The 15,554-nt window shown below is 36.3% G+C and overlaps 1 protein-coding gene across 3 annotated transcripts; it reads left to right on the forward strand.

Annotated features, from left to right (window-relative positions):
* Positions 1-6,483: 6,483 nt before the first annotated feature.
* Positions 6,484-12,980, forward strand: LOC148011072 (ABC transporter G family member 22-like). 3 transcript variants are annotated; one of them, XM_087671841.1, is made up of 11 exons: positions 6,484-6,724; positions 6,857-7,354; positions 7,629-7,756; positions 8,013-8,278; positions 8,471-8,626; positions 8,857-9,040; positions 9,788-10,126; positions 10,524-10,805; positions 11,258-11,542; positions 11,782-11,889; positions 12,440-12,979. In XM_087671841.1, the coding sequence occupies exons 2-11, from the start codon at positions 6,943-6,945 to the stop codon at positions 12,704-12,706; spliced, it is 2,427 nt and encodes an 808-aa protein (XP_087527967.1). In that variant the 5' UTR covers positions 6,484-6,724; positions 6,857-6,942; the 3' UTR covers positions 12,707-12,979. The 3 variants fall into 3 exon arrangements, with proteins under 3 accessions (XP_087527967.1, XP_087527968.1, XP_087527969.1); XM_087671842.1 differs by lacking the exon at positions 10,524-10,805 and having other exon boundaries at positions 6,484-7,354; XM_087671843.1 differs by lacking the exons at positions 10,524-10,805; positions 11,258-11,542 and having other exon boundaries at positions 6,484-7,354; positions 12,440-12,980.
* The last annotated feature ends 2,574 nt before the right edge of the window (positions 12,981-15,554 follow it).

Here is a 15,554-nt window from a genome sequence, read left to right on the forward strand (position 1 = left end):
TGCTTAATCCCTTTTAGTATTCACACACATGCGTGCACACGCACGTGTGTGTGTGCATGTGCATGCGTGCACACACACACACACACACACACACACACACACACACACACACACACAGAGTGATTTGTGTGATTTAATGACCAAATGTGGAAACATATTTTTGTTCACCGAATTGCTTTGGCACTGTACATTGCATTTTTGATAAACCCAGATATAACAAAGGTCTTCCCTTCATATAACCCTACTTTGCTTTGCCGTGTGCATGTGCATGCGTGCACACACACACACACACACACACACACACACACACACACACACACACACACACACACACACACACACACACACACACACACACACACACACACACACACACACACACACACACACACACACACACACACACACACACACACACACACACACACACACACACACACACACACACACACACACACACACAGAGTGATTTGTGTGATTTAATGACCAAATGTGGAAACATATTTTTGTTCACCGAATTGCTTTGGCACTGTACATTGCATTTTTGATAAACCTAGATATAACAAAGGTCTTCCCTTCATATAACCCTACTTTGCTTCGCCCATTACTTTTGATGATATTAGTAGTCCTAAGCAGGCATTAACCTACACGCTCTTAAAAGAACCCCCCCTAAAGATGAATGCCAAGAGTCTAATAGTTAGTTGTGCAGACCCAAGATCCAAGATTTGTATGCTCAAGAAATATCATGCTAGGTGATACTACTCATTGAATATATGCACTTTGGGTTGTTGCAGCTCACATTGTTTGTTAATGCCTACAAGAGATATTGTAGATAGTATATGGTTAGACTCTACTGATCTACTTGAGGTCACACTAATAAGCTTTGTGGTACTTTAAAAAACCTTATGTGCATGTCTATAGGTGACCTTACCACACATTAAGTGAGCCATGTCTAAAATCACTTATATTTTTTGTACAATGTAATAGAATTGAAAACATGCTTTAAACACAATCAAACTGTAATTTTCATGCAAGTGTGCTTTGATTGCACTTTTTATGTGCTTATAAATGTGAATATAAACATTCAAATTGATGTGACACTTGTAGGGAAAAAACCAAGGAGCGATTGATGATAGGATTATAGCTAGAGCCATAATTCTACATTGCAACCATTAGCTCCCTTGTTTCCTTTTACCCCTTCCTACACACACATATTGAGTATTGCTTGTATGAATCCAACCCACTATTAAAAACAAGAAGCAAAAATATATCTACAAACAATAAAATGTACAATGCAAATGTGAAACAAGAACAAGGACAACTAAATAACAGTCCTTGTTGCACTCTAAAATATAGAAGGGTATATGTAAAAGTTTGGAAGCCAAATTGGCTTGAAACATAAGACAAGAGAACTTAAAAGCTACCAAATACTTTCATTTGTTACTACAAATAACAATTGATATACATGAAGATTTAAAAGCCAAAATTTGGCTTGCATTACAAAGTAGAACAACTACAACCTAAGGTGGTTTATCTCATGTATTGTGGGGTGAACCTTTGGATCCACTATTGTTGGTTCCACTACCCTTATTATAAGTATTGATATACATGAAGTTTTAAAAGCCAAACTTTGGCTTGCATTACAAAGTAGAATAACTACAGCCTAAGGTGGTGTATCTCATGTATTGTGGTGAACCTTTGGATCCACTATTGTTGGTTCCACTACCATTATTATAACTATTAGGCTCACTCGTTTTTACTTTCTTTCCTCTTTATTACCTTGTGCCTACACAAAAGAGATTTTATATACCAACAAATAAGAAAAAGATTACAATGGTTAACGATAGAAACATACAAGCCTAATGCATTAGATCTTGCATACTTATAGACTTGGCTTCCAATGATGTTCATGTCCTATTGATTCTTTTGTGTGGTGATCCATGTTGCACCATCTACATTTGTCATGCCCCAATGTATTGTAGACTACAAACTCATTATGTTGCATGCTTCTTCACTTCATCATATACAATATGGTACCTTAGATTGGGTGACTCATAGGGCAATGTGTAGATCTAAGGAAGTTATGCACCTTTGGCATTGGTTATAGCATAGTGGACCACCATATAGTTACATACTTGATTGCTTGGCTCATGCCAATTCATGCCTCAAAATTCTACAGCTTGACCCAAGTGTCTTTCTTAGTCTCAATATTCTAAACATGGTTAAGACTGTTGGAATAGGAAAAGATACTTAGGTAAAGGTGTAATATTTCAAAGCATGGTTTGGAATGAGCTAGGCAATTAATTACGTAGGTCTCAAAATGACATTCTACCATGCCACATTAAGTTTATTCATCATAAGAGATGAATAGCTTTCTAGGCTCTACACATTGCCCTATAAGCTAGACTCAATGGTCAATTCCTTTCTCTCATGACTATGTCAGTTTACATGGAAAGTCATCCTTTATGACCAAGAGTTGTCAGTTTACATCAAGTAACCAAAAAGGAGTTTCCAAAAAAAAAAAAAAACAATTGTAAGTATATGTGAAGATTGTTGCACAACATCATGTATCATTTTTAAAAGAAAACTAGTACACATTAAATATTATATAGTTTTTAGAAAATTATATATATAGACACTTGATTCATGATGATCAAATACTGCAAGTTTTCATGATTCAAGATTCGTCATGTTAGGGAAGCAAAGAAGCCTATATATGTTTGTGCAAATCTCCAAAAAAAAATAATTAGGGAATTTCTCAAACTTAAAAGCCCTTGGATTCAATAACATATACACTAATTCGGTGAATTTACACTCCATTTACATGGTTTACGAGACTCCAAAATATTTTGCTAGAAGAGATAGAAATTAATAAGTCTAGTATAGAACTCTACCACCTTTATCCTAAGCCTAAATTGAAAGCTCTAAACAAACAAAATAAAACTATGCAAACTATGGATTCTGAAAACATAGGAAGTGAAGCATGCCTCGGATCTTTTGAGAAGAAGGTTCTCTTGGCATTGGTAAGGCTCTTGCACCTTAGATTTGTTCAACACCTTACAACAACTTGGATCTCTCTCTCTCTCTCTCTCTCTCTCTCTCTCTCTCTCTCTCTCTCTCTCTCTCTCTCTCTCTCTCTCTCTCTCTCTCTCTCTCTCTCTCTCTCTCTCTCTCTCTCTCCATTCCTTTTGCTTTTGGGAATGTGTGAATTCAATGAGGGGGATATTTCAAAATTTGCATGCATATTTATATGGACAATTGACTTTTTTATGTGTTTATAGGCATGTTTAACCACATGTACTATACTTTTTATCAGTTGCAAATTTAATCATGGTTTTAAATGCATACTTAAAGACACTTGCTTATGTGCATCTTTCAGCCATGTCTATGCTTCCATTTAGTTCTAGTGCCAAAAAATGTAAGAGCAATATTTTACAATATTTCATTGTTGTTTGCAATAGTAGCTTGTCATGAAATGGATATCATACAACCTAGTAAGAATACCTCATCTAGATCTATCTGAGAAAATCCACAACATTAGGACCAATTTGAAATGTTGGGAATCTATGCTTTAAGATCATGATGGCTAGATGCCAAGTTTTTTCACAACACACTGAAAGTGAAACCAAGAAATCACATGCCTACAAAAGAATGTTCACAGTTGATTGAAGAAGTAGGAAGGTTATCCTTTCAAGTAATTGCATGGATCATACATGGACCCTCATAAGGCATTGCAAGGGGGCTCATTGAAGTGCTAACAATGATGGTAAAATCTTCTCTTGGTGTCTTCAGTCTTTAGCACAATAGCCATAGTGAACTAAATCATTCTACGTCAAGTAGATTTGAACCCTTTGGGTTTACCAGGCACCATGAACCCTTTTATGTTATGGGTTTCAAAATTTATACTATGGTTTAAATGAAGTTTGGTTTTACCCAAACTTTTAGCATTCCTCCATAAAGGGCTTTTATTCACCCTTTGTTCTCCCACAATGTATTTTTTATAAGAAAAGTTGAAACTTATAATATGTTCACTCAAGTGGACTTTATTTTGAGGATGTGTTTTATTTATATATTTGTTATAAGCCTTTTGTTGGGGTTGTTGAGCTCAATGCTTTTGTGTGCACATGTGATGGGTTTGCAATTACCATGTCCTTATGAAATTTTCTACAAGATAAAATGCGTGTGGAAAAAAAAAAAAAAACTACCACACTTAACATGTAAAGTGGGAGGCTTTTGATTTGATAAGTATGTGTATTAACATATGACAAATGAACTTCATTTTTCTATGGCGCGATGCTTTTTGATTTACTTCTAATATTGTACACCCCCTTAGAAAGGAGATGGTAGAACCTCTCTATGTACATAATCAGTATCCTTGTAAAATAGTAGACTCTATTTATGTACTCAAAGGTATCGACTTGCTCGTAAAATATCAAGCACTTCTTGGGTACTCAATTAAACAGTACCTCTAAATAAAATAGTAAGTACTTGCATTTGTAACCTTTCTGGGCTAAAAGTACATCCTTCAAAAAAGGCAGGTGTGTGGATCTAAAGACATAGTACCAAAGACATGGCATGGCTAGTGAATGTAAGGATTGTGAGAAATAGACATTGAGGCCACTTGTCAAGTGTGGAGCTTTTGATGTGACTAATGTACAAAAAGCAAGAAAGCACAGGAAATTGATGAGGATGTGCTGTTATGCTTTAAACTACAAATCTTTGTTGGGTTTTGGGTATATAGCTCCATTTTTAAGCTTTTGAAGCTAGAGACAAAAATGTGTAGGTAGGCTTTTGGGGCCTGGGAAGTAGAGGCCAAACACGTATGCTTGACCTCCTTTTGAGGTATGCTTCTATTCGTTCTCTTCATTAATAAAATCATTTGAGCTTGTCAATTATGACTTATAATTCTTTGTTTCTTTTTGTAGACTACTGTGATGAGAGAATGGAAAGAAAATGAAACTTTACAAGGTGGGTGGATGAGAAAGTCTTTTATTACCTTGTATTGTGTACAACTTACCTCATTTAAAGATCTTGGCAAACAATGGATTATTCTTCATAAACTCACATTCTTTATAGACTATTCTTTGTGGACTAGTCAAAAGTTTTAGGGGTTTTATGAGGGTGGCTTTGTGTTTAAGCATTGAGTTTCCAACTAAACGTATGCTACTTATGCTAAGATAATGTGAAGTTGAAAGACTTGCTATGGGTTCTAATGTCTCCAACATATTATCCTTGATATAGTTGATCTATTGAAAACAACATGTCAAGTTCTAGTATTTTGGTAAATGATAGATTAACCTTTTTTTCTTAGACTAATAGGAAGAGGGAGATAGTTGATGAGTAACTAATATATCTCTTTAACTAAAGACTTATAAGCAAGTGCTTTTCCTAAAGGGTAAGGTGAAATCATAGTTAGAATTTCTCATGCTTTTTAGCAACCTTTGATATGCATTCTATGTAGAAACTCAAATAACTAGGAAGGAGTCCCATTATTGCACACAGGCCAATGGGCACTAAAGTAAGGAAAAAGCAATCACTTAGTTTAACGATTCCGTGGCAGCGATGTGTTTACACACCTAGCATAGACACAATTGGCTTGCAACATGTTGTGATTGCGAATGATGATGAATTGTTTAGCATAGGGAGTTCTCACCACCCACATTGGGTCTATAGGGGGATGGCATGTATTGTAGATGGGGCCAATTAACGCACTCACTTTGTTTTTTCCAAAGTCCCGATTCGCTTTTTTCATGTGTAATGGGAGATTAGACCCATATATGAGTTTATGACATAGTAGGTCATTTTGCTCGCACTTGATACATGAGCAAGAGATGGGCACAAACACGACGGTGTATAACCACATTGAGAACTATCCCATCACATCCTAGGTTCAACTGGCTTTTCAACATAACGTTTTCTTGGAAACACAAGCTTAACCCAATCGATACCAAACTTCAAAGTAGTGTGTGTTGTTGCTCAATACAATCGAATCGAAGTATAGATGCAGTTGCCAGGCACGTAATTACAAGCATGTTTACAACGGCGATGAAATACACATCGTTGTATATGCATTGATACAAACTGAACAATTTGGAACAAGATTTTTTACACATCTTCAAATCATACGTCATAGATTATTAGATTGAATCGAGAAGTATATTACTTGTGTGTGAAATGGCCTCAAATTTCCTGTGATTTGCTTGTCACTATTATTACTTTTTACTATCCAAATGAATTAGTTTGGAATTCAGAAAAGAATTTCAGCCTGTTAATATTATTTAAATAAATTAGCTTGGAATTTCAAAAAAGTTTGAGGCCACTAAACATATAGATTTATAGTGTGCGATGGATAAAAATGATTGGTGTATATTACGGTTTGACAATGGAATCACATGACTGATGAATGGTTAGCCATTTTGAACTGCAGGTAAGCGGGGGCGGGGGGACCCTTTCCTATAAAGCGGATCCAGTGCTTTACTTCTCTTCCCACACAACATGCGATCAGTTTCACTGGAACTGCTGCAACTATCACACTGCCACTGCAACTACTCGTCTAAACATCACTGCTGCTGCCTGCGAAAGGTGGGCGCACCACTTCTCTCTTTTCTCCATCGTCCTCTCTGATCTGTCTCTCTTCTGTGCTGATATCTCCTTTCTTTTCCATCCTCTCTGTCTCTCTGTGACGATATATCCTCCTGTCTAATTGCTCGAGCCAAGGTGGCGGGTAATTACTTCCTCTCTCTTCAATTCCATTGTCACGGTCTCTTCGTCTCTCTGTGTGTGATATTTTCCTGCTTGGGAAATCTCCCCCATGATCCGAATTTCCTTTTAATTTCCTCTTGTGATCCCATTGCAGACAACTCCCCTACCCAATCCTCACCGACTCTTTTTGGATTTTTTCTGGATAATCTCTTCTTCAATCATTAACTTACCTCATTGGGTATGGATTTGGAAGGAGGGGATAACCCCAGACCAGACCAAGGGAGGAAAGAATTGCAATCTCTTAGTCCTTTCAGTACTGATCAGACGGGCAGTAGCAGTAGCATTACCAGATCAGGAGGCAAGAATTTTCTCCACAGAGGAACCTCTGATTCCTTAGTCTTACAGCAACACTCAGAAAACAAGAAGAAGAGCTGGCTTCATTCGATTCTATATGAGGCTAGTGCACAACATATCGATGGCTTTGATTCGAGAATTACACATCAAGAGGACGAGACACAGGAGAAAAGTTCACCTGATTTCAATCCCAAGTCTAGAGAAAAGGCAAGGAAATCAAGTGCAAATCTGGAGCACATCACAAGCATTGCCTTGTTTCCATCCTTTGAGCATACAACAGCAGGGATCATCAGCAGCAGTATGTGAATTCCTTGTACTCTCTCCACCTCCTTAATGTACTTATGCTACTTTGCTTCACACTCACACATACTGCATTTTGGTGATTATAGTCCACGCATGCTTGCAATCTACTAGTTGGGCTTGATTGTGTCAGTGAGTACTGAGATAGTACACATTTTGGTGATTAGCAGTCCATTCATACATACAATTTAGTGACTGACATAATATACATTTTGCTGATTAGTAGAGTCCATACGTGCATGCAATTTATTAGTTGGACTTGATTATGCCAGTGGCTCAGCAATCGAGAAGGGAAACAGAAATACAGCCATGCGATAGGGACTGCCAAGAGAGCGATGATAATAACAGTATTTATATCAGCATGCCAAAAGCAGACAAGCCTCTTCCCATTGCCTTAAAGGTATGGTTTTGGTCCCCTCCTGATTGCAGTAGACATTTTCTGTGGGAGAAATTCAATAACTTTGACAGTAAAAATTAGCTTTAAATTGGAAGGCAATCTACTGTTTGGATTGCTATCAAATTCAATAATCTTGACAGTAAAATTTAGCTAATTGGAAGGCAATCTACTGTAACTTGGATTGATATCGTATTCAATAATCTTGACAGTAAGTTTAGCTAATTGGAAGGCAATCTACTATTTGGATTGATATTGGCAGTACGTGGATGTCCACTATCATATCGCTGTCCAAGGCTACCCTAAATTTGGTTTCCATAACCTGCAATTTCGCAAACTCCGGAAACAAGAGAAGCACATTCTCTATGGCATAACAGGGTATGCCTTGCCTGGAGAAGTGATGGCTTTGATGGGTCCTTCTGGGAGTGGCAAAACAACACTCATCAACCTTCTTAGTGGTAGATTAAAAGTCGGGAGTGGGACCATAAGCTACAATGATATGCCTTACTCAAAGGCATTAAAACGAAGGTAATCTTTTGCTACGGGGATGTTGGTGTGAGATTTTTGTCTCTTTAACAGTTTCTGTCTCTTATAGGATAGATGTCCTTGAATGAATTTAGGCAAAAATACATGTACAGCGTAAATTACCAAATACTCTTTTAGATTACCAATTTACTTGGTGTAACTTTCACTAATTTGTTCATATGTTCATTGGGTCAGGATGGGATTCGTGATGCAAGATGATCTTCTTTACCCACATTTAACAGTACAAGATACTTTAACATATGCAGCTCTTTTGAGGCTACCTAGACATTTCACTAAAAAGAAGAAAGTTGAGCGTGCAAGGGAGGTGATCCAGGAGCTTGGGCTTGAAAGGTGAGTTGGTCCTTTTTTCAAGCTGCTGATCTGATGTCTAACTTCCTGTCATTATGTGATGGGATTACACAAACTGTATATTCCTGCACTAATTTCTGCCAGCAGCTGGTAATCTGAACTGGTTTCTCCACTGAAAACACAATGTGTAGGTTACTTATAGAGATAATGCAGTTGGGCTATCTTGCTGTAATTACTGTGTGGGTAATTAAGGTTGTGGATTGCAACTGCAGATGCCAAGATTCCATAATTGGAGGGCCTTTCTTACGCGGAATATCGGGGGGTGAGAGGAAGAGGGTATCTGTGGGCCATGAAATCTTGATTGATCCCTCAGTTCTATACCTTGATGAGCCCACATCAGGATTGGACTCAACGACTGCCTTGCGCATGATAAAGATGTTGCGGCAGATGTCACAGGTGTGGATCCTCTAAATTCATTGGGCATGTCACATCTGTGTGTTCTGTGATGACAAATGCATTCATGTCCACCATACAATGTTGCTTTTAAAATCTGCTTTCAGGTAACTGTACCACAAGAAGTTTTAGACTGATTTCCACATTGTGAATGAAGACAACATCATGAGCTTTTGCGAGGGAGGGATCGTATACCTAGCTAGGTGCAGTTGGGGGCAGGGGCACCAGCAGCCCAGTACCCCCAACCACACCTAGCTAGGTATGTGGTGCCTCCCAAGCAGAAGCTTATGATGTTGAAGACTAAAATAGGGAATGACAAGGGAAAGGAGCCCGGCCCCTTCTCCCAAATGGGAAAATGTCAAAAACTGCTTGACATATTGACAATGCAGTTCAACTATACAGCAGTGAGGATTTTGCCTTTGACATCAGTCTGCAGTACATTAGAACCATTCTTTTCAACAAATACATAATGAATAACTATTTAAAGGACTTGGACTAGATGTTACTGATGATTCTAAGATAGAACTGATGCATGCCGTACAACCAGCTTCCTTTTACAGTCTGCTGCAAGGCAATTGTACAGTGCTGTAATGCAACCATTCAACAGCAGTGGGAGTTTTTGCATGTGGCATCAGTCAGCGGCACATTCGAACCATTCGTTTTTGACATATGCATAATCCACGTAACTAGTTGAAGGACGTGAATCATGATGAAATATTGATGAATCTGACATTGTACTGATACATGCAGGGTGGGCGCACGATAGTGCTGACCATACACCAGCCATCGAGCAGACTGTTTTACATGTTTGACAGGCTGATGGTGCTTTCAGAGGGTCGCATGGTCTATTTCGGAAAGGCTGCAAGCACAATGGAGTATTTCTCATCGATTGGGTTCTCACCCTTGATAACCATGAATCCGGCTGATTTTCTCTTGGATCTTGCTAATGGAAATGTCTCTGATGTATCGATACCAAACGATTTAATGGAAGCAAGGTTAGATCTTTCCTGCTCTGCAGTAAATGGGCCAGATGAGGATCGTGGCGACAACACCTCCATGCATAAGCCTTCTTCCAAGGACGTCAAAAAGGTATGCTTTGTGTAGGGCTTTTCTTTTTGTTTTAAATTTTGAATTCTGAAAATAAAAACGAGGTCGAATTTAAAAAAAAAATGAATTACTATTGACACTTCAAAGACCTTAAAACACCTGATTTTTAAGTATGCTTCATCTTATGGCATAATACCTAACTATTTAGTACAAACATATTTAGCTAGATCCAAAGAAATTAGCAGTACAAACCCAAAGTTGTTTCAATCGATGATGGTATCTACAGAAGAGCACACTGTAAAATGTAAAAGATAAGAAGCTAGGCACTTCATGTTTTTTTTTTCATATTGTTTAGATTTGTTATTAGAAAAGGTTGGACAATCATGCTTGATGCGTTTGGCTTTCTAGGGACTCATCATTTCTTAATATGTGCTTGCAGTACTTGTTTACATCGTTTGAGACCACCTTAGAACCAACAGAGAAACACAACCTACTTGAGTTGGGTATCTCTTGTGAGCTCAAGGAAGCTATTTCCATTCGCAGAGAATGGTGTAGTCTTTGGTGGTCACAATTCTTAGTTCTCTTTGTTAGAGGACAAAGGGAGAGGTGCCATGATCACTTGAGCTTTTTGAAGATTTTTCAACACATCCTCTCTGCTTTGATCATGGGCACTCTATGGTTCAAGTCCAATTTGCAAACGGACAAAGATGTCACCGATCAGGTGAGTTTGAAATGGAAGCGAGCATCATGACTTAGTTTTAATTTGTGGCTTATATAAGAGACCATATTTCTTAAATTTATCCAAAGGATAAATTACAATACTTTATATGCTATATCATGCGAAGTTGCTATGAAGTGGCATACTGTTCCTTGCACGAGCATTACTTAACAATATTGTGCAAAGGAAGAGTAGCAACATGCTCTCTATGCCCATCTAGCTTGTAGATCCTTAGACTAGGCCTCTCCAAACTTGACCCCACCATAACACAAAATATGATGTTGTAGTGATTCCTTTGATAGTAATGAACTATGTTCTACATAAGCATAATACATTTAATATTGAAATTCCAATGTGTTACATATATCATAATTGTCTATTATTAGGCCTAATGGTTATCTTCATAATAAAACTATCCCTCTCCCTCGGTTTTTGACAAAACCAAACAAAAACAGGTGGCATTATTGTTCTTTATCAGTGCATATTGGAGCTTAGTACCATTGAATGGAGCCATTCAAAGCTTTTGTGCAGATAGAACCATGTTAGCCAAGGAGCGAGCATCTGATATGTATAGGTTGAGTGCATACTTGGTGGCACGCACGTTGGCAGACATTCCACTACAACTATGCTTACCTAGCATCTCTATCACCATTGTCTACTTCATGGCGCAACTACGCATGACTGTAGCAACTTTCTTTCTCACGCTACTTACTATTTGGTTAACAGTTATCACCTCCCAGGTAAAGCCCCAACTACTTGGATCAATAACTGAATTGTGCAAATTTATTTTAACATTCAAATAGTAGCTTTTATGCTCTGACTTGGATTTCTCTTTTAGTGAATGTTGTATTTCACTGTTATTTGTTTTGGTCATTGCCATCATTGTGTGGGTCTATACTAATAGAATAAGCATCTCCTCCAAACACTACATTTCATGTCAGTGTCATGATTTATATGAAATTAATTTTGTGCATATTAGGGTTTGGGCATTGCCATTGGCTCAACAATCATGGACTTGAGGAAAGCATTGACATTGGGGACCACCATAGTCCTCACATTCACGTTAGCAGGTGGCTTCTTCATCCAGGTAATAATAAGAAGCGAGCTTTTGGTGAATTAGTTCATGTGTCTATTGATTATGTAAGAATGACATCAATCAATTACATTTAGCATTGTAAAACAAAAGATTTAGTTGTGAAAAACATAATACTAATTCTCAGCCCTCATCTTTCTTACTTTTACTAAAGGCTCAAGTATGCAAGGAGGAGAGGTAGTGCTTATGGGTTATAGGGAGGTAAATAAGTTTGTCAATATATCCTTTGAACTTTTAAAAATTATATAATTATTTCACCACAACCAATATCTTATATATGTTTTGTAGGACTAGTGAAAATATCAACAATATTATTGTGTTTTTGTAAATATAGAAAGAAGTGTGGAAGAAAGAATCATTATACTAATCAAACTTTACTACTAGTGCCATAAAACAATGACACAGTGACTTGTATGAGAGAGAGAGAGAGAGAGAGAGAGAGAGAGAGAGAGAGAGAGAGAGAGAGAGAGAGAGAGAGAGAGAGAGAGAGAGAGAGAGAGAGAGAGAGAGGATATACTTAAAACAAAGTGTCTTGCTCTTGCAGCGGATGCCACACTTTATTTCGTGGATCAAATATGTTTGTTTCAATTATCATACATTCAAAATGCTCCTCAAGGTCCAATATGATTCTAGCCAATTATACAATTGTATTAAGCGAGAAGGTTGTGAAAGCATCACCCAAACTCCAATTCTTCATGGAGTATCTTTGGAAGGTGGCATGAATGAAGCTATAATTGTCATTTTAATGGTTGTAGCATACCATCTAGTGGCATATTTTTCCTTGCGACGTATGAACCTTTCTATTTATTGATTTCTCAATATACAAATTTATTACTATCATAAACATTCTTGATCAATTATGGTTGGATCAAATACATACCTCACGAGTGGCCGTCATCAACTAGTGTGCCACATGAAGAGAGCTATATTCTCAATGAGTATAGAAACAAGATGTCCAACAACTACTTGGGCTAAAGATCAAGACAGTATGCATTTGGAAGCATATGTTAACTTTACATCATTGATTATCAAGTTTTTTATGACCCTTTCTAATTGTGCTATAGGAAAAATTTGCAGTGAGGATTTCCTCATTTTTTTGTTGAATAAGAATAGTCACTTTTACCAAAACTAAAGTACGTGCCTCTATGAAGCTTATTATTTAATGGATGTGTGCACAAACAAGTGTGGTTATGTCACATGATGCACATCAAAATAACTACAATTGATTGCCACTATTGACATGCTCATTGCCAATTAAGAGACACCCATCTATCAATATATCTTTTAATAATCAAATGATAATTTCAAATTTTAAAAATTAAACATGATTATTTCTTTTTAAAAATATTATTTAGTGGCTAAGTTGCATTATTTGAAACTCTAGGTTCATTTGATTTCAAAATCTTTTGATATAACTCCATGAAACACCCTAATTAAAATATACATTATCCTAAATCAATAGTTTATCCATAACCATATAAATGGCTAAAGTATTGATTAAACCAATATTAAAATTTATTAATATAGATAGTCTAAATTTAGGTATGTAACTTTTAACACTTTTCATTGTAAGATTAAGATTGTTTGATTTACCTAACTTGATGTTTAGTCACATCTAAGATTAAGTTGAATCCAAAATATAGAAATGTACTTTTGAGGAATGTAACTAATTACCTTACCTTTGTTGATTCAAATTCTTGTTTAGTTTATTCTTCTCATTATGAGTAAATAAGATTTCTAGAATACAAAAACATCTAAAAGGTCTTATTATATTCATACAAATTACTTTGTATAAATATCTATTTGTATAACTAGTGCTCATGTGAGTGATAATAGAACACAATATTGACTAGTTTATCCTATGTGCTCATGAATTAGATTAAAATATATTTTTGACCGATTTATCTTATGATTTTCATATAATTAAGTGATTTTTTCCCCTTCTAAGAGATTACATGCTTGTGTTTTAAACATTGTGGTCATGAATTTATTGGTGGAGCCATAAGAGTTCGTAAACACTTATTTGGTGTTGGTACCAATATAGCAATTCTACTCCAGAAAATTTTCTGACTTTATGAAACTTTCCTAAGAAGCTAAAATCTAAGTGAGAAATTGATAGACAAAATTTAGTACTTATTGATGTTGTCCAATACAATGTACTATAACTAATATTGTTATTGGTAATCTAGAAGCAATGAATGAATATATAATGCCCTTTACATTAGAAACCATAAATGAAGTAGAGGAAATGTTAGCATTCAAGCATGTACAAGGGAAAGAGAAGAAAGTAAGGGAATAGTGATATTAGACAAGCATTTTACAATTAGAATATACAAGATTTTGCATATAGAATTGATCAAAGCATTCATTGCATGGGTATAGCTTTTAATACATTAGAAACCTTGTTTTTCAAGATGAGTTGTTAGGCATTGCAAAAAAGGATTTTACTCCACCATATTACAATAAAATGCTTGTTGAGCATCTATTGGTGAAATTAAAAGGCTTAATTGAACTATCTCTAAAACACACAGTATTTGATTATTAAGGAGGCTCAATTTTCTTGAAGGCCATTGATGTCCATGAAAGAGAAACCTAGTGCACGTGCTTAAGGAATATATGATTGTCCAATGTTGCAAGCTACAAACCATATGATAGCAAATATCCAACGATAAGATGGGTTCCATGTGTTGCACTTTCCTTAAATTTTTGATTGAAGCAACATACTTTAAGAATATCATTTATTCAATCAAAATTATTGGATGCTAAGAAAATACCATTTTACATGTGTTTTCTTTTGGTGAAAGTTGCAATGCGCTCTAAAGATATTTAATGCAACACACTTTCTATAGCTTACTATGTGGTAGAGTGGCTTGTAAAACAAGAAGTTGTAGCCAATCATAGTTATGGGAGTAGTGTGGTTAAGAAAACATAAGAAATATAGAGCAAGTGTTCTAAGATGTGTTGGCTTGGTGTATAACATAATATTTCAATGCAATGTGAATAAAATTACATGAGATGTTAAACTATTGATTGAATGCTATGTAGGAAAAACTCAAAGTAGTTTGTTCTTGATAAAATATGCTTAAAAATATTTAATGATGTATGGCTTGATGCAATTATCTAAGAAAGAATGACAATAAATTATATAGTTATAAGCTCTTGTTGGGTGTAATTGTATAAATCATTGCATGGGGTTACTTTTGCATTAGATCCAATGGACTAGATACACTTGTAATCATCAAATAATAAGGTTATTGCAAATTGGGAGCATGTATTTTGGAAACTTTTGGGTGGTCAAGAGACCATAGTGCATTTCATGAAACATGCTAATTTGCTAAGAAACTGGGTGACATGGGTTTTGGAGGATATTGATCAAGTTTGCTCCAATGTGGTGAACAAACTATGGCAATGATAAGTTTGAGTTAAATATTGCTACCACCAAAACGTTTCCTATTGTTGCTTCATCTAGAAGGTGTGAATAAACAAGGCACTCTTTGATTTTGTGCATGATAAAAGACGCAATAAGCTCAAGGCATCACAAGTAGCATAAGTAATGCATATATGTACTTAACATACATCTTCATCTTCTAAATTCTGCAACTTATATTGTCTCCAAAGGAAATAAATTTCCATCCACAAGTACATCCTCTCTACCTCCA

The sequence above is a fragment of the Lygodium microphyllum genome, chromosome 29 (genome assembly GCF_053477565.2).
Source record: "Lygodium microphyllum isolate KBCC chromosome 29, Lygodium_microphyllum_v1.1.10, whole genome shotgun sequence".
Lineage (NCBI taxonomy): Eukaryota > Viridiplantae > Streptophyta > Polypodiopsida > Schizaeales > Lygodiaceae > Lygodium > Lygodium microphyllum.

What these genes read in the sequence shown, in the direction of transcription:
- LOC148011072 (XM_087671841.1), top strand. Translation starts at nt 6,943, where the DNA reads ATGGATTTGGAAGGAGGGGATAACCCCAGACCAGACCAAGGGAGGAAA. An exon ending in CAGGAGCTTGGGCTTGAAAG is followed by an intron (nt 8,627 to 8,856) that starts GTGAGTTGGTCC and finishes TTGCAACTGCAG; the next exon opens with ATGCCAAGATTCCATAATTG. An exon ending in TGTTGCGGCAGATGTCACAG is followed by an intron (nt 9,041 to 9,787) that starts GTGTGGATCCTC and finishes TGATACATGCAG; the next exon opens with GGTGGGCGCACGATAGTGCT.